Source organism: Euprymna scolopes, chromosome 6 (assembly GCF_053919585.1).
Source record: "Euprymna scolopes isolate OS-2025 chromosome 6, ASM5391958v1, whole genome shotgun sequence".
Lineage (NCBI taxonomy): Eukaryota > Metazoa > Mollusca > Cephalopoda > Sepiida > Sepiolidae > Euprymna > Euprymna scolopes.
Genome location: NC_136487.1, coordinates 137,922,112 through 137,945,198, shown reverse-complemented (window position 1 = coordinate 137,945,198; position 23,087 = coordinate 137,922,112). Strand labels below are relative to the sequence as shown.

At 35.0% G+C, this 23,087-nt stretch overlaps 1 protein-coding gene across 1 annotated transcript in view; it reads left to right on the top strand.

Annotated features, from left to right (window-relative positions):
- Positions 1 to 23,087, top strand: part of LOC145277986 (properdin-like) — a 171,394-nt gene that overhangs the window by 114,941 nt on the left and 33,366 nt on the right. Inside the window, exon 5 of the mRNA XM_080130126.1 lies at positions 16,353 to 16,523. Coding sequence (XP_079986252.1) covers positions 16,353 to 16,523 — 171 coding nt within the window. The remainder of the gene's footprint in view (positions 1 to 16,352; positions 16,524 to 23,087) is intronic.

The window sequence follows — 23,087 nt, the reverse complement described above, 5'->3', positions numbered from 1 at the left end:
TTATAGTTATAATTTAAGGTAGATAGATTTTTCACTTTTCTTAAAATATTATAAAGTCTCACTTACCAAAAGTTGTGCATGGACCTATTAAGTACTCACACAGAAAAAACTGGATCAAATACATCAAATGTTTTTTGAGCGTTTGACATCAAAGATCATAGACAAAAATATACTGAAAATTTTTCATTTTTGCAAGCTTTGATTGAAAATTAGTGTTGAAAACAAATTATTTTAGTATTTAAAATTAGGGAATGTCCTTTTAGTTTATAAAAATTATATTAAAGAAATCTTCAAATTGAAAATCTGCTTCCCCTATTTTTAGTATCTGTCCCCCATTTTCAGTATCTGCTTTAGCAAACTACTTGTTAACGTTATGAATTTAACAATATTTGAATACCTTAAAAAAATTTTTTTTACTATTATAATTGAAAATCTAACGAACAAGCAAGGAAAAACAAAACACTATTTTAATAGATCCTCATATTGCTCCATATAAGAGCCCTTGGACTAACATGCTTGTCTCAATTTCTGACTCAAAACTTTGGGTGTATTATGTTGATGCCTTGCTTCAAAACCATATACAGTTTTTTAACCTTCTGTTATTAACTACTCATTCCACGCCCTGAAAATGTGAGGAAAAATCTAGCAAGCACGCTTGGTTTCATTTATCAATGATTCTCGAAGTTCAGATTCAGAAAGATGTTCCGTCATTGTTAGTTCAAAAATGCCACATAATGTAAAATCTATTGTGTCCAACGTGTGGAATTAATAGGTTGTATTCTTAACTTTTTCCTGGTTGACTCTTCACACCCCAATGAATATAAAAATTAATTCAATTATTAAACACTTCCAATCTCTACTGCTATAATGATTATAGTGAAATTAGAAAAAAAAAAAAAATCTTTAAAAACGATTCTATAAATTTGAATAAATAATTGAGTCAGTGGCTAAAATTGGTTTGAAAACTTTTTCTCTTTCTTCAACTTCCTCAGATTCGACCATGGAATATAGAAAGCTTTAGGTAGTAAACAAAATGAATATTTCTTAATGTGATCTATTTGATTTTATAAGGCTGCTCCTTAATCTTCTGGATCATATAATTTGCATTTGCTGATTGTGGAATTTATTATTTCTTTTAATTTCAAACCAACAAGTGGCATAAACATTTACAATAAAATTTATTAAATTGTATTTTGTTGTGAGCCTTTGTGGGTATGCACCATGAGTCCATAAATACATGAGTGCTGGCCAAAGTTAAAAGATCAATTTTCCAGGAGGCATAACCTTATCTTTAGAAATACCTATTGTGTATTCATACAGGAGTCTTTGGCCATATTATGATATTATGTATTTCATCGATTTTCAAAATTGACAAGAGGACTGCTAATAGTGAAAATGATATTTGTGGTTAATCATGGCAATCATTTGAGCATAATTTCATCAGGCATGAGAGGATACTGAATGTTGTAAGGCCTTTTGCACATCCATCCGTGTTTTTTTTTAAAGGGCTCTAAAATGTAGTTCATTATGGTGCAGAGCAATAAATTGTGTGAAGAATTTTTTAATATTTTTTTCTAATATTTTTATCGGTTTTCTGTCTATTTTCTTAATGAAGCAACGTGCCCTTTTTCATTCTTCCATCAGCTCCAATACATCTAAGATTCCCAACAATTTCATTATGCTTTTGTTGGGCAGTTGTTTTCGCTTTAGTTTTTGCCCTATCAGCTTTACGATTATCAATAATAATATCGCTTGTATAAAAAGGCCCGTAGCCTTCAAACCCAAGTCCAAAGCGTTAATGGTGAAGGTCGATCTGAAAATTTAATTACATTTTTACTACAAGTTGAAATTGCAGATTCAGGCCATTTTTAATAAAATACCTGCAAAAAATCTGCTATCACAATTTGTGTAATAAATATTTTTCGTGCCTATGCACTTAGGTTACAGTGATATTTTAAAATAGTATTTTCAAATACAATTCGAGTTTTAAAATATCTTTTATTAGATTGCTAGGTGAAAATACAGAATACATTCTCCTCCACTTGGTAAAAATGGTTTTCTAAATAATAATGTTATTATTTCAGTATAGAATTCTTCCCGGTTACTACTGGTAGCAGTGGTAGGACTAAATATTTAGAAAGAAAAATAGAGACTCCTTCCTCTAACGATGTTGCGATTGTGACGGCGTTGATCGTAGGACGTAATGTAGTATTTTATTATCACGACTGAATGTGTCTGAAATGGTGTTGAAAAGCTACATAAGATGGTGGTTATTAGCCTTGCTGTTTTGAATTTGTATGTGGCATCTGTTATTACAAACCTGCGATAGTTTTGTCCAGAAGGGAATTCCTGCAGCTACTTTAATAATATAATAATAACTAAAGACGAAAAGAAAGAATAGAGGAGGAATAGAGAAGAGGAGAGATAAAATATAACGCTCAATTTAGAACATTTAATTTTTTTAAAATGTATGCTTTCTTTTTTAGCTGAGAAGAGTTATTGCCCTTGGTTATTCTTGAGTTTTCTTGTAATGGCGTGCTATATATGAAAAAAAGCATGTGTTTACTTAGCTCTCATCTTATCCATATATTATCGCAGCTATCCTATCAAATGAACGCCATAAAGTAACAAAGTATGCTTTCTTTTATTTACATTTATTTTATTTTATTTTTTTTTTATTTTTATATATTTATTTTGAAACGATAAGTTTCTTTAAAAACGTAAAATTATTTAGGCATGAAATATAACAGTCAATTTGGCACTTCTACACTATTGGGACGAGATTTTGTAGTCGATAACTGGAGTTTTCATATTTAAAAAAAAAAATGGTTTCAACTGATTGTTTTGGTCAATTCTAATAAATTACAATGGTAGCTTCCAAATTATGCAGTCGAAATTACCCGAATATTACTGAATTATTAAAAAAAAACTTTAGTCGTGTTAGCAGTTAAAGATTACCACCATCTTGTTTAAATAAAAACGGAAAAGTACCCCCCTTTTGAACTCTGTGTCTTACGATCGTTTTCATCAAATTCTATTTTTTTTTTTTAATAAATAATCTAACTTATCGATTTTCGTAAGTTTTTATTTTGGATATAATCTTAAATATACGAGGAATACGTAGATACCATTGTTTTCGTGTGATATTCAGTATTACGATTTCAGAGATCTCGCCCCAATAGTGTAGAAGCGCCATCAATTTTAATACATTTTGAAATGCAAGAAGTTTTTTAACGATTGATTAAATTCAATAAATATTGAATGTCTTTTGTGTTAGTTCGTTGATTTTGATGTACTTGTTTTTCTTTAACAACTAAGTTTCGCTGAAAATTACAAAATTACAAAAATTCGTGATTGTCTCCCCCTAGAACTTTTCCAAAATTGGAAACAAAGAATCATCAGTGGCAGTCTTATATACACAAGTTCTGTCATTTGCGCGTTGCTTGTTTTAAGGACAACATACGCGTGAAAGAAGTGAGGAGACGAATTATAATGATGCTAATGAGCAACCAACCGAATTGATGACTCACAGTGCAGCCGTCCCCGACTCAATCGTTCATTCGCATCATTCTTTTTTTTTATTAACGTTGAAAATATTGACGCTATCAAACATCGAAGAAGAAAGAGAAAAGAAAGAAAAACTAGTCACTGGCTTCTACTTAAGTTTCGTGGGAATTCGCCATTTTAATACTTCCCAGATTTGTTTGGATTGAATTTACGCGAAAAAAAAAAAAAAAAAAAAGAAAAAAAAAAGTACATTAACAACTCAAAACTTATAAATTAGCAATTAATTAATTGAGAAAAATTAGGATCGCTTTCAAGAAATTCATTTTTGGAAAACTTCTGGCACTTGTTCAGAATTCCCCCTATGGTGGAGCAAAAATAAATCGCGGTGCCTTAAATGAGTTTCCAAACTTTTTTCGTGTAGACACTTATTTATAATACACACATGAAACTCTAGTTCCCTTCAAAGTAATCTCCTCTGGCTGCAATGCACTTGTTATACCATTCCAACAACTTCTGGAAGGCCCCATGGAAGTCCTCTTGTGTGAGCGTGTCAATGACCCTCGTCACGGGCTATTACATCTCAATTGTCTCATAACGATAGTCTAAGGTTTTCCTTGAGCTTAGGGAATAACCAAAATTCTCAGGGAACAAGGTATGAACTATAAGAATGGTGAGGAACTGTTGATGCCCATATTGTTCAAATAGTTTGTGACAAGGATGGAATTGTAGACTGGTGCACTTGCACAAATCTTCCACACCTTCAGTTCCTCGCGAATAATTGTATGCACAGTTCCCACACTGACATCAAACTGTGCACTTATTGTCTCGATGGACACACGACGATCCTTATCCGCGAAATTCTTTAACCAATCAACTTTTGTATTCTGATTTCCTTATTTCTCCCACACCTCTCATAATCCCTCACAGACTCCCTGTCTTCCTTGAATCTCTTATGCCACTCAAAAACTGATGTTCGATTAATGCAAGATGGTCCAAAAGCAGTCTGAATCATTCTATACGTTTCTGTGGCATTTTTAACAAGTTTAAAATAAGATTTTATTGCATTTTGTTCTTCTAAAGTGTTCTCACGTCCAGATTACATTTTTGAAATTCACCAGCTGTGACAATCAGGCTGTATTAGGGTGTATTCCAATTCCTGCTGTAGTTGTTCATTTGAACCTGAAATCGTAAAAATTGGTCATAAGATGCATAACAATAACATACTGAATTTTCAAGAGTCTACGACAATTTTAAATGCCTGTACAAAAAAAGTCTGAAAACTTATTTAAAGTACCTAGTACGTATCCGTGACTGAAAGAAAATATCTTATACAAAAAAATCACACTCAAATTTAATCGTAAGTTACACTCTTCTGGAGGTTGAATGTTCAATTCTTAGTAAGCGCGACACTAAAAAAATGCAATTGCTAATTACTTAGGACTTCTACCTGGTTATGGCTGACGGAACGACAACTTGCTACTCACCATATATTAAATAATGAGTTCCGTTCGAAATTCTGTGCAGATTCCCGAGTTCGACAGAAAGATTCTCGTGTTCAACAGAATGCTTTTCTCCATTCGACAAAATGCACGTGAAGAAGGTCGGAGGTTACATCGACCAAAACGTTGTGAGAATAACATCCAAGATAAGGGCAATAGTCTAAACACGAATTATTAAAACTCAAAATTTCAGACAAAAACTCGTCCATCACAATTGAAAATAATTTTCTATTCTACTTAGGGTCAGGCAGAATTTCCACAAACAAAGGCTTTTTCCGAAACCTCTCCGCCCCTGTAATATTAACACGCGACTGCTTTTCTGTAGATTACAACATAATCATCTTACAAATCCCATGTAAAATACTTGCCATACACCATCTCCACAAGTAATTAAACTTATTATTCCACGCATAACATGTTTCGTCATTCAACTGACAATCCATGCATCTCGTTCACTTTTATCCCCCTGACAAATTTGATTTTGATAAGAAATCTACGGCACAATTACATTGAAACACCAGTTCTTGTGAGATCACCGGTTAAGCAACGCTGAACCTGGCCAATGTCAGATGGGAAACAATTTGAGAATACTAGGTGCTGTTTCTATTCCGATATGCGAGTATGTACAATACCTGGGGGGGGGGGGCTAAACGCCTCTGCTTTGCGCAGTTCTAGATCATTCTTGGACAAAGTGTAGCACCTCTTAACCTCCATCTGATATTCCAGATGTGAAGGGGGATACTTCTTCAGCCATGATGAAAGCAATACATCTAGGAAATTGTGGTTCTGTTAAAAATAAAATGGATAGAATTAACCCGTTCGTCCTGTGCAGCGATCTTTTAGTGATCGCATGATAAGCAAAAGCATCCTCTTCCAGCACGGAAGTAGTAAGGCTTAGAAAACTGTCATGAGAATGCTCATGTCAGTGTGCAGTCTGGTCTAACTGGAGATGAAACAGAAGAGATGACTCAGTTGAAAAAATAGTGTTGCGATGATTAATCTGAATCGGGAATTGGAAAAATCTGAACATTTAGGAAAATCTGTATCGGAATTGTAAAAATGTGTACCTCTTTTCCGATGCCAAAACGATTTTCTTAATTGTTTGTTTTATTTGATTTTTTTTTCAAGTGTAAACTGGTGATGTGAGAGTGGTAATGATAAAATAATAAATACTTATTGATTTTAAACCACAAATAAAACAAAAATCGATAGATCATCCACCACAAATCCTTTTTTACGTCTGCGTATTTAACACGTGTTTTTATGGTAATCAAAAAAAAACCCACAAAAACAAAATAACTATAGTTAAATATTTATAAATTTATAAAGAATTGGAATCGCTAATTATATCGGAATCAGGAATTTAGTACGGAATCGAGAAAAAAATATTGGAATCGTTTAATCACAAAAAAACAATAGCATAATTTTTTTAGATGTACTCATGGTATTTTTGGGAGAAGTTTCGCCCGTTTGTCACGCACGCTCTAGTTTGAAAAAAAAAATTGTCTTTCTGTAAACACATGAACTAAATTGACATATCTGAAGAATAAAAGTGCTTGTTAGTAGCAGAAGTACCTTAGCATTAGGTGTCCTATTGCAGACGGCCAAAAACGAAAAAAAAAAAATCTACCCAGCTCCCTCTCGCAGATACCTTTGTAAACATTTCGGTTAAAGTCAAGATTCTATATTCGTTTTGATTTACAGTTTACTGTTTCACAGATGAGAGTGAGAAGCAAGATATGGTCCCTTCTGATTAATAAATATCTTTCTCTCAGATAAAAGCCCTCATCCTTGCCGCGTATTAAGAACTAGCGAGGGGTACCCGGCGTTGCCCGGGTGTTTGTAGGGGTGTGTGGTGTTAAATAAAAAAGAAGCCGGGGGTGGGGCGTAATATCGAAGCCGAACCCCTGAGGCGAAGTTTGAAAATAAAATCGGCCAGTCAGAAGTGAAAGATGTTTGAAAGTCGTCGAGCGTTACGACGATGACGATGTAAGCATTGTTATAAGCGAAGTAAGAAAAGAAAACAACGTTTTAATTAAGCGGGGGGGGGAGTAAAACACGAACGATTAAAACAGAAAAACGAACGAACGTTACGTGAAAAATGGCTTAAATAATACAGGGTTCAATATTTAAATTTAAAAAATCGAAAAAAAAAAAAAAGACATCTCACACCACGATTCGAACCCAAAACATTTAGATAATGAACCAAGGCCTTAACTACCTGCGCTAAAGCGGCGTATATAAATTTTATTCGGTTTATCAACTATTTAAAGTAAATCAGGTCATGACGTCATCTGACGCATGCGTTGTTGACCTTCCCCCCTGTCGATTTCGGGGTGAAAAAGTTAACGTTTTTCTCGTTTTCTGTCTAGACATCTCTCTCTGTTTGCGACTCTCTCTCTGTCTCTCTGTTTGCGACTCTCTCTCTGTCTCTCTGTTTGCGTCTCTCTCTCTCTCTCTCTCTCTCTCTCTCTCTCTCACTTCGTCTTCCTTACTCTAAAGACTGGAAGATGGCGTCTGGCTGTTTTTATTTTTAAAAACTTCGTTCGTTAATATTTTTTGTAAGCGTATTTTTTTTTTTTTTACTTCACATGTTTCGCTTGTTATTTTTCGTTTAACTATCGTATCTACCTATTTTGAATGTGGTAATAACTTTGGTAGCGTTGCCATAGCGTAGAAGTTCATAGTTTAGCTTTAATTTTTTTTTTTACCGATAACAACATTTTTAAATTGTAAATTCAGACCGCCATTAGAGGTTGCTGACGTCAAGATCACGTGACATGACTCAGCGGGTTTTAAATACAAGTTGGCCCAAAATAAACGGCCGCGTGTATACTTTATGTAGAAGAGTTGGCGGCCGTATTTTTTGGGGCAGTTATACATCGATTTAAAAATATGTAATGTTTAACATTAAAATGTCACTTTTTGGGACCCCCCCCTGCAGAAAATCGATCAGTTGACGCACTTCTGATGGTCACTTTGGGCCAATTTTTCGATATTTGTCGTCTGGAAGGGGGGCTTTCATATGAGACCAAGTTTGTGAATTTTTGTTGTGTCTGTCGAAAGTTTTTAGCAGACACACAAACATACATACATACGCACAAACATACATACACACATTTTCGCTTTTATATATATAGATGGCTTTCTTGTCCGCTTGACCATGTCTAATTATCTAGCTAAATGGACAGTAAACAGGAAGTAAAAACGCACAGACATTCTTAACTATTATTCATTTCTTGTCACAGCTTCAGGGAAGTAGAGTGATCATCCACTACTTTCTAATAAACAGACAGATAAATAAAAACGTGAAATAAAACGTGACCTGGAATGACAGTAAATATTAGCATATCTGCATGTTTAGTCTCGATGCAAAGAAGTTTCTGAGTTTAAAGTAGACATTATTATTATTATTATTATTATTATTATTATTCGAGTGAAGGGCACCTAGCTTTGCTGGGTTGTGAACTACGCTTAAATATATTTTAATTCCTGCAGATTTCATATTTATTATTACAGAGCCAATCCTCTATTGAATATTATATTGTACCTAATATATAATACCGATTTCAAAACTTGACTGCCATTAGCTAGAATCGAAGCAAAAACATTTAGCACTCCAGCCGCGTCTCCTATCGATGTAGCTATCGAGAGATAAGCAAGAAAGAGTTAATATTAAAAAACTTGAAATGAATTGAATTTGGGTATGCGCAGAAATAAGTGAAAATATGCCGTCAAGTTGAAATGAGAAGTTTGCATTTAAACTTGCTGACATATGTTTGTACGTGATCTTCATCCATCCAAACAAAGATTTTCTTCATTATAAACCACCCTTGATGTATGATTAATATTTTCTGTTAATTTCAGTGTTACGTGACCAATAGCTTAAAGGTTTATCGGTTAAATATTTACACACAAACAGACATACATGCATCTACTATTTTATTTATATAGACTAGCTGGACCTGTGGAAATTAAAAAGAGGCATCTTTCATATGTAATATAATGCTGCTGGGTATTTTTTGTGGACGTTCAGCAGCAATGGAGAACCCGCGATATTATTGTAGCCCTTTTGTTAAAACTGTCAAACTATTTATCTAAGTAATCTGGTTTATGTAGTGTCAGGATATATCTGGTCATTACAGTTTATCTCCAATATCCTTATAAGAGTCTGTGACACATTTCCATTGTATGGGCGCCTTGGACGAACGGAATCCCCACAATATTATTATACCATCTTTAGACAGAACAGATACTACCCTTCGATCCTAGCCAGAAGCCGAAGGTATATTTTAGTTTCCATACAGCCCAAAAGCGACATCATTTTTTATTTTATTAATAAATATATATTTTTATATGTATATTGCGTCTCCGGTGATTGGGAGATCCTATTTATTAGAAAAAGGATATGAAGTGATAACATACTACGAACATTATATTAGCATATCTATATACTAATTTGATGTTCGTAGCATGTTATCACCTTCTATCTCCCTTTTTTAATAAATAGGATTCCCGGTCGAATAATTTATAATCTAAGCTTCTATCTTTACATCATGAACGTTCTAATCTCCATCTGGCATCAATTGAAATGAATAGCCCTCGTCTTGGGGAGGCCTCATGTTTTGACAAGCTTCTGGCTTGACCTTTACTCCTGATCTTAAATGGAACACATACATCAAATCTGTTGCCAAGGCCACTGGAAAAATGGCGGGATTCTTCTATCGATCCAGCAGATATCTCACTGCTGATGCAATTCTCTATCTATATAAGAGCCAGGTACGTCCAAGGATGGAGTACTGTTGCCACATCTGGGCAGGAGCTGCTAGAAAGGACTTGTCCTGCTTTGATAGAGTTCAAAATAGACTTCGTAATCTCTTCTCTGCAACCTCTTTCTCACAGAAGAGATGTTGCGAGTTTGTCTCTGCTTTATCGTTATTTCCACAGTAGGTGCTCGTCTGAGCTTCAATCTATGGTTCCCCCTCGCCAAACTCTCACAAGAAATACTCGTTTAGCTGAAAACACTCAATAATTCCCCCCACTCTTTATCTGTGCCTAAACCTAAACGTAGATTCCATGAACAAAACTTCTTTCTTAGAACTGCACGCCTATGGAATTGTCTTCCGTTTTTCTGCTTTGAACTCTTATCCTCGAGTGGCCTCTGGGCTTTGATAAGTGGTTATGCCTATGTAAAAAAATTTAAAAAAAAACCCTGACACACATACGTACGTACACATGTACGTACATTAAAGGTACTACGATATTAATATATAGATGATACCGAGTTGGTTGTAAGAAACTGTTTAAAATATATTTCTTTAAAGGTTGGTTTACAAGAATTGGATTTCAGTCGATACTTTTAAATGCAGTTGCTTCAGGTGACAAATCAATATCGTAGTGTTCAATATTACAAAATGTACTTAAAAATGGATAAGATATTTTGGGTTAGTAGAAGTAAAACGGTTGGGTTAGAAGGTCGATGAAACATCAGGGAATTTGATGAGAACTGAGCAAAAGAGGCATGAAGGTTTGACCACATAAATGTTCATTTGGAAATCAATTTCGAAAAGTCGCTCAACACATGCCAGCGTCTAAATCGGACGTTAAACCGATGATGATGATGATGATGTGTATGAGAGAGAAAGAGTCAGACAGTAGAGAGAGTGAAAGAGAAAAAGGGTTGGTTGGTTGTTTTTGTTTTACGGCATATCAACCCTTTTCAGGTTATTTAATGCCGAATCCAAAGATGTTGAAGAAAATTTTTTTAATAGAATATATTTGTTGCTTTCAAGTCGATTTCTATTTAACTCATAGTTGGGACCCTAACAGGTATTACCACTCCAGTTCAGAGTGGACCTGGGAGGAATGGCAATTAAAGGGTGGCTCCACACCTCCCAAAGCCCGCAAGCTGGGGCCTCACCACTGGATATAGTTTAAGGTCATATCCAGGATCGGGAACATGAGTTGAAACGGATATAATGCCAAGACTGCTGCAAATAAGGTGGGCTCTCTCTACCGTGCTAGAACGTTACTTAGGCCTGGGAGTATCCTATACCTCTACAAGGCCACCATTCAAGGTCATATCCAAGACCAAAGAAGAGGGGTTGAACAAAAGTTTGGTTTGGTTGTTTTGTTTTACGGCATATCAACCCCTTTTCAGGTTATTTAATGCCGAATCCAGTTATTTTGTAAAAGATTTTTATTCTTAAAGCTTTTTGTATATTCACTCGCTAGTTTGTAGTGTTTGGCTTGGTTGCTTTATATTGGATTTTATCGTTTTGTTTCCTGTCCTGCAGAACATGAATGAGTTTTGCAATGGGAGAGGAAAGATTTACAGTATTAATGTTTGGTATATTTTAAGTCAGTCAGGAAAGAGGGGAAGAAAGAGAAAGGGGAAATGGGAAGAAGGAAAAGAGTGAGAAGGTGGCCTGTTTTTTTATTTTTTATTTTATTTTGCAGAACATAATTAAGTTTTGCAAAAGGAAGTAGAAAAACAAAAAGCGTCAAAGTGAGGTGCATTTCGCCTAAGGAAGCCAATATCTTCAGACAGCCTGATCTGGTAGCACCAGCTGAACAAAAGTAATTTAGCAAATAATGACTCGCCAATTTCTTTATTCTGGTTTTCATTTAAAGCTGTTGTATTCACGAATCATAATTTTCAATAGAGTACGTACATCATATAGATTTTTTTCTTTTATTGCTATTTTCATAGACATAATAAGAACGGCCATTATTCCAAGATCTTATGACCTTTTTATCCTGTGGTGTTTTCCTTTCACAACGCACGAGTAATAACTATTTTTTAAAGTAAATATTGATTATGTACAGGGTGTCCACAAAGTCTGGCTACATTATGTAGCCAGACTTTGTGGGCACCCTGTATATATATATATATATATATATATATATATATATATATATAGGGTGTTCACAAAGTCTGTCTACATAATGTAGCCAGAATTTGTGGACACCCTGTAAATTGCCACTCAATGAAACAGCTGTAATGGAAAAATCCAGGAAATAAACGAAGGTTATGAAAAAGAAAACGTGAGTCTTTGAATTTTCAACAAAACTCTGCACTATATATATATATATATATATATATATATATATATATATATATATATATATATATATATATATATATATATATATATATATAATGTGCAAGTGTGTATAAGAGGGGGGAGTATCAGCAGATATATGCAATTAGTTTATTTCATTTTAATTTTTTTACATAGGCATAACCACTTATCAAGGCTAAGAGGTCACTCGAGGATATGGGTTAAAGAGTGTACAGTAGAAATTGGACAATATAGTAACAGTTAGTAATGGAGATTGGGTAAATTTGTTAACTCATATGGAACGGCTCATCAAAAACTTGTTTACGTTAGACTTGAAAACAACCATATTGTAGTCAGCTGGAAAGCAGAAAAACGACAATTCCATAGGCGTGCAGTTCTAAGAAAGAAGCTTTGTTCATGGAATCTACATTTATGTTTAGGCACAGATAAAGAGTGGGGAAAATTATTGATAGTGTTTTCTGCTAGACGGGTGTTTCTTGTGAGAGTTTGGCGAGGGGGACGATAGAATGGAGCTCAGCCGAGCACTTGCCATGAACATAACGATAAAGCAGAGACAAACACACAACATCTCTTCTGTGAGAAAGAGGTTGCATGGAAGAGAAAAGGACATCCCCCACAAGGCTACGAAGTCTATTTTGAACTCTATCAAGGCAGAATAAGTCCTTTCTAGCAGTTTCTGCCCAGATGTGGCAACAGTACTCCATCCTTGGACGTACCTGGCTCTTATATAGATAGAGAATTGCATCAGCAGTGAGATATCTACTGGATCGATAAAAGGATCCCACCATTTTTCCAGTGGCCTTGGCAACAGATTTAATGTATGTGTTCCATTTCAGATCAGGAATAAAGGTCAAGCCCAGAAACTTGTCAAAACATGAGGCCTCCAAGACGAGAGCCATTCATTTCAATTGATGCCAGATAGGGATCAGAGCGTTGATGATGTAAAGATAAAAGCTTGGTTTTAGATGCATTAAAAGTAACAAGCCACCTCTTTCCCCATTGTACCACTTGCTCAAGATCAGAGGAGAGAGAATCAGAGAGAACTTGGTCGTTTACGGTCTTAGATATGCTACCATAGATAGTAGTGCCATCAGCATAGATGTCTACGAATGATGTAAGGATGTGATTTGGAAGATCATTAATATAGATCAGGAAGAGAGTTGGGCCCAGGATGGACCCCCGAATGACTCCAGCATTAATATTAAGAGCGTCTGATTTCTGCCCATCAACCACTACTCTTATGAACCTATCAGAGAGAAATTATTTAATAATTGAGAAGACATTTCCAGCTATACCGTAGCTGGAGATCTTGTGAAGTAAACCTTTATGCCATACTCTATCAAAGGCCTTTGATATGTCAAGAGCAATTGCCCTAGAAAGGTAGCCTCTGTCGAAAGATTCGCTAATCCTATGAAATATAACTGTAAGCACATCTGCTGTAGATCCAGCAGAACGGAAACCATATTGCGTGTCACTAAGAAGGTTATTTTTGCTGAGATGGTTGATTACTTCTCTATTTAACAGATTCCAGCAACTTACTCATGACGCACAGGAGACTTATTGGCCTGTACTGTGAGAGAGATGAGTGATCACCTGAATTCTTAAATACGGAGCATACTGATGAGATTTTCCAGGGTGACGGGAAGCAATTCTCCTTAAGACAACGTTTAAACAGTTTTGTAAGAATGGGCGCAAGTTCTGGTTGAAGTCTTTTGAGTACTATAATTGGAATATCGTTAGGGCTGGTTGCTTTACTGGAATCAAGGTTTTTGATTAGCTTGCCAACATTACGTACAGATATTTGTATATCACATAGCATGTTTTCTGATACAGGAGGAAATATTGGAGGTTGACAGCCTTGGTCGCAAAGGTTAGAATTAGCTGCAAAGTTCTTTGCAAAGAGTTTGGCTTTGTCTGATGCTGACGAGATTACCTCAGGTCCATTTATAAGAGTTGGGATAGAGCACACGCTTCTGTTCAGGATTCTGTTTGCTATTTGCCAAAACTGGTGGGAACCAAGCCGCTGCTCAGCTACTTTGGACTTGACGGACTGAGCATACTACTCTCTTGCGTTCTTTATTACTTTGTTACAGTGGTTGCTGTTAATTTTGAAAGCGGCTTTAGTCTCAGTACATCTATTACGTTGGAAGCAATGGAAAAAGTGATTTCTATGCGCAATGGCAGCAGCACATTCCGGAGAGAACCACGAGTTTATGATTAAGGATCCGTACATATGAAGATGACTATCTAGGAAGAACCTTTTAAAAAGGTATGGATACGTTTCATGGGTTCTTTGAAAAGGTCAAACAAATCGAATCGAATACATCCATATACGTGTGCATAGCTAGATAAATATCGAGATCGATAGGTATTTATAAATATAAAGAAATTACGAAAGAAAAAACAGAATCAATATTTATATTCTTTTTTTTATTATTAAAATAAAAACAAAACAAACAAAAAAATCTATTCTACGGAGTACTTGCAAATAATTTCCGTCACACATGACCCCCTCAATGTTCAACCGAATTTTATTTTGTAAGAGACGTTTTGTGCGCACCGGTTTCAAACATTTTTTGAATTGGCTAATATATATATATATATATATATATATATATATATATATATATATATATATATAAACATTTAAGCATCTGTGTCTTTGCCTCTGGCTTTGATAGAAGCAATCTTAGATGAACATATATCGTCTTTGAATAGTGCCAAGAACCACATCAACATTAAATAGGATTTAGGTATATAAGTTTTAACGTAAACATGCATGCATATGAAAATGGAAATAAAATGAAACATTGAAATAATAGAAAGGTCACCATGTAGCAAGTATTACCTAAATTCATGAAACTGAAAATGGAGAAAAACGAAATTTTATAACATATCTTTATACATGCGCTAAGAATATAGAAGTAATTTTCAATTAATAAATGTTCATGGTTAAAGAAAGTTGGGTTTGTAGTCACAAGGCTTAGAAATAAGTATATCGATAGGACTGTGTGAATATGCGTATATAATTAATATACGTATGTGAGTTTTTGGCAGCGTGGCATTGTGTATGGGTGTGCGTGGGTTTACCTTGTTACCTTGTCCTTGTTAATGTGTAGACGTGCTCGAATGGAAGAAGCTGGTGTTTGTCATTGTTTTTTTCCTTTTTTGATTTGCCTTCCTCAGCCAAAAAAGGGGTGTTGTTAAGTGATGTCCATGGTTTCTCTCAGCTGTGGTTGGTAAAGTCTTGCACTGGGTCTAGTTTTTATCCGTTTTATTTATAGAAGTTTCTAACTTCGTGTCGGATTACTATTTTTACATGTATGCGTTACTTTGGGGGTGGAGGCTTAAAAACAATTTTTATTGGTTGGAAAATATTTTGAGTTCACATGTTCCTGTGAAGACTTTCTTGCTTGTGAGAGTGAGATGGAAAGCGATTTCAAATGGAGCGGAGAAGGAATGCTGTAACGATTTTCTTTTTAACATTCGTGGAAATCGCGATTCCGCAACACATTACTGTTGCGAGTATATATAAATGTATAGAAAATGTGCATCAGGTTGGCTTGAACAAAAATATATTTTGGTATAAACTTTAATCTAAAGCCAGAAATTAATTCTTAATCTACAGCTCAAAAGCGTTAAAAGTATTTCAAAGTATTATATCACAATATCGAAAACAAATCAGTCATTTTAATAAAAAAAAAAAGAAAAAAAAGGCAGCTGACAGGTTTATTTCGTGAAACTTGGAAATTCGAAAGTAGTTTTCAAGCCGTTAAGGAAGTATTATAATTCCGTTATGCTTGTGAAAGCTAAAAAAAAAAAAAAACAACAAAAAAAAAACATCCACATTTCATTTTGCGTAAAACTCAATCTTACGCCGCTTACATTTATAAACGGTTTTCCAAAATCCTTAATGATCTGTTAATTAGTTTAGAAAGGAATCAAGTACAGAACAATATATTAACATATACATACATTTTGATCTTTTCTCCGGATATTTTAGGTTCAAGTTACAGTGTAACCCGGATATAAGAGACTCATTTTTCCAGTCCCTACAGCTCTCCTAGATCCGGGTTACACTTATATCCGGGGGTCTTATATGCGGGTTACAATGTACATTAACCCAGGCTCTAATTTGGTATCAAAGAAAATATCTTATATCCGGGGTTTTCTTTGGGTCTCTTATATCCGGGTTACACTGTATAATAATGAAGATCTTATTTGCACCTACGAGATTTTAAACTTTTTTTTTTTTTTCCAGTTGACGGAAATTGGGGTCCTTGGTATCCATGGCAGCCCTGTTCTAAATCTTGCGGTACTGGGATACGCACTCGAACACGTTCTTGTATTTATCCACCGCCGGCCCATGGAGGTAAAGATTGCGCAGGAAAAAGTGATGATAAAGACACCTGCAATACGAAACCATGTCCAGGTAAGATGTGATTGGTTTGTTCGATTCTTTTATTGGTACTTCTGCAGTTACCGACCCAGGTTTCTGTGATGTTGGCTCGGGTTCGGCCGGCAGCTGGCGTAAACCACCAGAATTTTTTTTTTTTTTTTTTTTTACAAAGGCATCACCACATTATCAAGGCCCAGAGGCCACTCAAGGATAAGGGTTAAAGAGTGTACAGTAGAAATTGGTCAATATAGTAATCATTAGTAATGAAAATTTGGTAAATTTAATAACTTATATGGAACGGCTCATCAAGAACTTATTTACTTTAGAATTGAACACAACCATATTGTAGTCAGCCGGAAAGCAGGAAAACGGAAGACAATTCCACAGGCGTGCAGTTCTAAGAAAGAAGCTTTGTTCATGGAATCTACGTTTAGGTTTAGGCACAGATAAAGAATGTGGGAAATTATTGATAGTGTTTACAACTAGACGAGTGTTTCTTGTGAAAGTTTGGCGAGGGGGGACCATAGATTGAAGCTCAGTTGAACACTTTCCATGAAAATAACGATACATCAGAGACAAACTCGCAACATCTCTTCTGTGAGATAGAGGTTGCAAGGAGGAGAAAAGGACATCTCCTACGAGGCTACGAAGTCTATTTTGAACTCTATCAAGGCAAGACAAGTCCTTTCTAGCAGCTCCTGCCCAGATGTGGCAACAGTACTCCATCCCTGGACGTACCTGGCTCTTATATAGATAGAGAATAGCATCAGCAGTGAGATATCTACCGGATCGATAGAAAGATCCCACCATTTTTCCAGCGGCCTTGGCAACAGATTTGTTGAGCACTGATTAAATTTAAAAACACTGACGAAAAAGATAACATTTGTCGGATACTAATTACAATAAAAACATATGGAGATACAATAAATAAAAAATATAACAACAACCCAACGTAATAAATATATACAGGGTGACCCAAAACAAACGGGCCCCAACTCTAATTAGCGTTTTGTCCGAATGAAATGAAACTTTGGTCATATATAGTTTATTATATTCAAAAGATCACATCAAAATACTACTTCGGCCTTTTTTTCTCTGTTCTACAGCATATGTTCTAGATGGCCTCCATTTAGCTTTTATTTTTTTGGGGGGGTCACTCTATATGTTTAATTTTTTAAAAAATAAATACAAAGAAATAGGAAAACATTTTGGGGGGTGGGGGTAAGTTTTGAATGTTTTTTTTTTCAAAAGTTATAAGAATTTAAGGAGGATTTTATTTATTTCGTAAAAATATTTTTTTTATGTTAATTTTTTGGTGGAGGAGGAGGAAATTATTATAAGACAAGATATTTCATTATGAATATTTTCCACAAATTCAATTAGATAGCGATTGAGTAGCTCCGGTTAATTCCGCTTTTTTTTTCTTTTTTTTTTTTTTTTTTTTTTGCATTGTTTGGCCTCCTTCCACCTCATCTCTACATGATTTGTAGTAGCCTTCGTCGTAGTGTCTACAAAATTAAGGGTATGGTTCACCGTTATTAAATTTGTGCTCGATTAAGGATATTTTTGTTTCTTCCAATTTATTAAGTCGTATTTTTATTGCCTAAGTGCGTTTGCTCTCGATTTTCAATTGGTTGATCAACTGGATCAACGCTCTGCATATTCCGGCGGTTTACGTCAGCTGCCGTGTGAGCCTGAGCCAACATTTATGGAAATCCAGGTCGGTAACTGCAGAAGTACCTTTTTATTTTACGGCATATCAATTTTTTTTTTTTTTTTTTTTTTTTTTTTTTTAATAATTTAATGCCGAATTCAATCATTTTGGTAACAGCGTTGCATAATCGCGTTTCCTCATCGGGTACCACATAGAACCGCGCATGTAAACAAAGGTGTTTGTACTTGACATATTAATAGTAGTTGTAATACGATCAGGCGTTTATAGCAGTCTGCACACATTCGTCTTGTATTTAGTGTATTTTAATTTTCCATTTTTTAAAAATTGTTCTTAGAATACACAATATTAATCCTTTTCTTTACTGTCCGGCGAAAAGAGAAAGAAGACCTGCGAAATAAGTCTTCTTTCATCTTAGGCGAAGAGCTCCAAATTACGTTTCTAGCTTCCCATCTGCAACGTATCCTATAAAGACTTCCTGTTTTACATCACTTCCTTTACACGTTAACTAATCTCTAACTTAAAGTCTGAAACGGAATTTTCTTCATACATAATCCACACATCTCTCATACAATTTTGCTACAACAATTTGTATGCTTCCAGTTCTTAATATCTTCAAATATTTATTCATTAATTAGTTTTGATGTGATATATTTTGTAATAAATAAATAGTATGCGCACGGAAGATCTAATATAATCCATGAATAAAGCCCTGACAACTCAAGATTAGCTTAAACATAGGAGTGATGGTAATAAAAGGTTAACTCCAAAATCTCCAAACATAGCAACTTCATAACTGGATAAAATTTTGTGCCATAACCAGAACTGATTTTATTTAATCTGAAGAATCTCTATTATATAAAAGTTATTTTATATACGTGTGAGTTTCTTCCTCGTAGGTTCCGAAACGGCTGAGTCTATCGTTTGCAAATTTCACATAAAACTAATTTATATGTCTGGCAGTGTTCTTAGATATGTTTTGTACAGAAATTCATCCGATAAGTATCGAACATCGAAAAACATCCAATCTTAGAAATAGCCTTTCTTTCTTATAGATAAAAAGAATTTTTACAGGGAAATATTTTGCCTTACACCGGCCAAGGAAGATAATAAAATCTTAGCAAGTCATTTCTTAAAAAAAAAAAAAAAAAAAAAAAAAAAAAAATAGATGTATTATAATCTGAAGACACAGCGTAGTAGTAGAGTATTCGACTATTGATCGTATAATCCCCTGTTCAAGCCCGGGTGTACCTCGCCATTCTATTTGAATTTTTTTTTATTAATGAGTTCAATGTACGATAAAAGTACCATTTAAAATCGCCGCAAATCATTTCTTCGTTTGCATATTTTTAAAAACTAAAAATTAATCAAAAGTGACTTTTTCAGAGCATTCATTGTCAAGCCCAAATATCAGCTGACGTGATATTGTAAACACAGACGGAATTTGATGAACGACGACATTATTAATAGTAGTAGTAGTCCACCGGGCAATTATTCTTCATAATATATAATAATTAATAGAGTATTGATTCTATAATAATTTATACGCAATCTGCATGACTTAAAATATCATGTTTAAGCATATTGTACGACCTAGCAACGCCGGAATGACAGCTAATATTTAATATTACAGGGTGACCTAAAAAAAACATAGAAAGTATATCTAGAACATATGCTGTAGAACGGAGAAAAAAAGACCAAAGACCCTAGTGTTTTGATGTGATGTTTTGAATATAATAAACTAGTTATGACCAAATTTCATTTCATTCGGACAAAACACTAAGAAACGGGGCCTAATTAGAGTTGGGGTCCGTTTTTTTTGGGGGGGGGGTACCCTATATATTTCTACATATTTGGAACGACCACATGTTTTTTTTTTTTTTTTTTACATTTTCACCCCAAACAAGGCACATTGCCACTTTGGTGTAGGGGGGCTACTATCAGGGACATAGGCATCAGGGGTACTGTGTAGGGAGTTGGTCAGCAAGATGTCGGTTCACGTTGCACTTGAACTTCTGCATGTCAGTACAGTTGGGGAAGCAGGGACCTGGCAGGGAATTCCAAAGTCTAGCTGTCCTGGGGAAGAAACTACTGTAGTAGAAGGCTATCCTACATCTAGGAATCTCAACTGTGAAGGGGTGGGATTTAGCTGCTTGTCGGCTTTGTCGGGGTTATTTACGTCGAGGGGGTACAAGTGCTTGCAGTTCGTCAGAGCATTCACTGTTGAAGTTCAAACTTCCTTCTAAATAAGCGGTTGCCATGTTCTAAATGTGTTTTCTTGAGTATTACCTATGTCAGAATAAAGATAAAAACGAAGTAATAATAAAGAAGAAACGGTTAGAGTTACATGTTTGTATTCATTTTCATAGGGACAGTTTGTAAAAGACAAACGTAAGAAAGGTGTACATCAAAGGGTTAAAATCACATACGTATTTACGAATGGAAAGGCTACATCAAAAGACTAATCCTCCTCAGTTGAAAATACATGTTTTGCTCAGCGAAAATGAATAGGGAGATATATGTGGAGGTGGTGTAAGAATAAGTACGATAATAATATTTTGGAACGTACAAAAAAGTCTCAAGACGATTATGCCATCTGAGAAGAATTACATGACAGTTATGAAAACAATAATAAGATGGGAAGCTAGTCAACCAACGTCCGACTATCTTGAAACCACACTCTGATAGAGGAAGAATTTCTCGTTTTAAATTCGTACGAAAGTGGATGTAGATATATTTTGGTTTCTGGAAATATAGTACATTTTCTTGTTGGCTAGTATAACTCAGAGTAGATAATTTGAATATGGTTCATGGGAGATAACTCCTGGGTATTTTAAGATAATAAACACCTAGATGTAACGATGGCATCTACTATTTCTATAATAGTTTAATTATGGCGAATAAATGGTGAAACTACATTCTTCGAAGGTCCCACATTGGGGACTTCGCCACTAGATACATTTCAAGGGCATACTAACGAGAAGCTTTGGGTTGGTGGGGTCTTAGTTGTTAACGGTTTAGGCAATTAATGCAGACCGAAGAAAAATTAATTAAAATTACTGGATTACGTAGTGGTGGGCAAGATGAAGCGAACACCTTGCTCAAGAGTGTCGAAGGCAGTGTAGTATCGTTACTCGTTAACTTATTTAGATGATTAAATATGTTATTCAGACACAAGTATTCAATTATTTTATGGATGCGTGTTAAAAAAAATGAATCATCATTAATCTTATCAATAGATTATCTTATACCTTAAGACAATCACTGCTGCACCAGAAAGAGGTCTAAACGGACACAAATTATTTCACGGTCCATTTCGATTGAACCGAAAGACGGCCACTTTCTCATTCACAATCTCTGGACTTTGAAACAGACTTCAACATGAGATAAGAAAAACACCAGCAATTCAACAATTTTAGGTGAATTTGGACATATCGATGCCTCCGTTTAGTCTCGAAAGACAAAGGATACCCCCTGTGGGGGCAGCTGCGCGTGTAATTGTGAAGCAAGGGTTAGCAATCCTCAACCACACCTCTCCTAAATCGGTACCGTTTAAGTCCAGTGGCAAGGAGAAGACCAGGACAACTGGAAACAATGCCGAGATAAGCGGAGAGCACATACAGCACCAGAAAGTCCCAAATGGTCACCCATTTAGTACTGACCAGGTTCAATGTTGCTTAACTTCGGTGATCCAGCGGAAACCGGTGTGTCAACGTAATTATGCCGCATTTGGACATATGCTGGGATACTATGGCCCCCTTCTTTGTGAATTTTACTCACCTTTCCAAACATGGAAATTGAAGCACGAGTGTTTTGCCAAATAAATTCGATTCAATTCAAACTAACAAGATTTTCCGTGATAGAACTTTTTATCAATTGTTTTTATACGTGAAAACTTCAAAAAGCTAAAAGAAATGTGTTAATTAAAATTTTCTTAAAACTGGAAGAGGAGATATATTCCTGAACAGCTATTTTCGCTTCACAGTATTTTTCGAAATGAATTCTTTGCCATCCCTTGAACATGTACATACGTTTTTGTTTCTTTGTTTTGTGTATCGGGAGTGGGGGGGGGTATATTATTCATTGAAAAGTTGTTGGGTAAAAATATCTATTCAGGAATATATTTGATATTTTATTATATATTTGATTAAACTCTTATGTATACGTATGTAAAAGCACTGGAAATGTGTTATACTTAAGAATGATTGCTAAACGAAAATATTTCAAATGAATGAATGATAGACTTAATTAATATTTCATTTTATGATATGACAAAAATACTACTTAAAACCGAAGCTTGATAGACGAAAGAAAACGCCATTTAAAACATGAGCATGATAGACGAACAAAAATGCCATTTCAAACTTAAGTGTGACAGACGAACGAAAATACGATTTAAAATTTAAGCACGAGAGGCCAACAAAAATGCTATTTCAAACTTAAGTGTGACTAGTCAATAAAAGTTGATAATTTAAGAGGCCTGCACAGCAAGAATTTGTTTACATTGTACTGGAAGATGGTAATGATGTAGTCAGCCGGGAAACAGCCTAGTAGTACCGTGTTACACAAAAGCGCAGTTCTAAGAAACTTTGCTCGGAAAAGTGCTCCTTTTAATTCTTACTATACATAGGGAGAAGATGAATTTATTGACAATGGTTGTTGCTAGACGAGTTTTGTTGCTAATGTTTTACGGAGAGAAAGATCACATATAAATAAGTATTAAGCTCTATTTTTTTTTCTTATTGATCGAGCATTTATCTCTGTTTTTCTTCCACTAATCTTGAAGTTTCAGATAACATTTTCATTGATCCGTCATTTTAAAGTTCGAAATATCATTTTCATCAGTCTGTCATTTTTAATCTAATATATAAAAGGCTATATGTCTGTCTGTCTCCATATTTTCAATCTCTATCTCTTCCGAAACT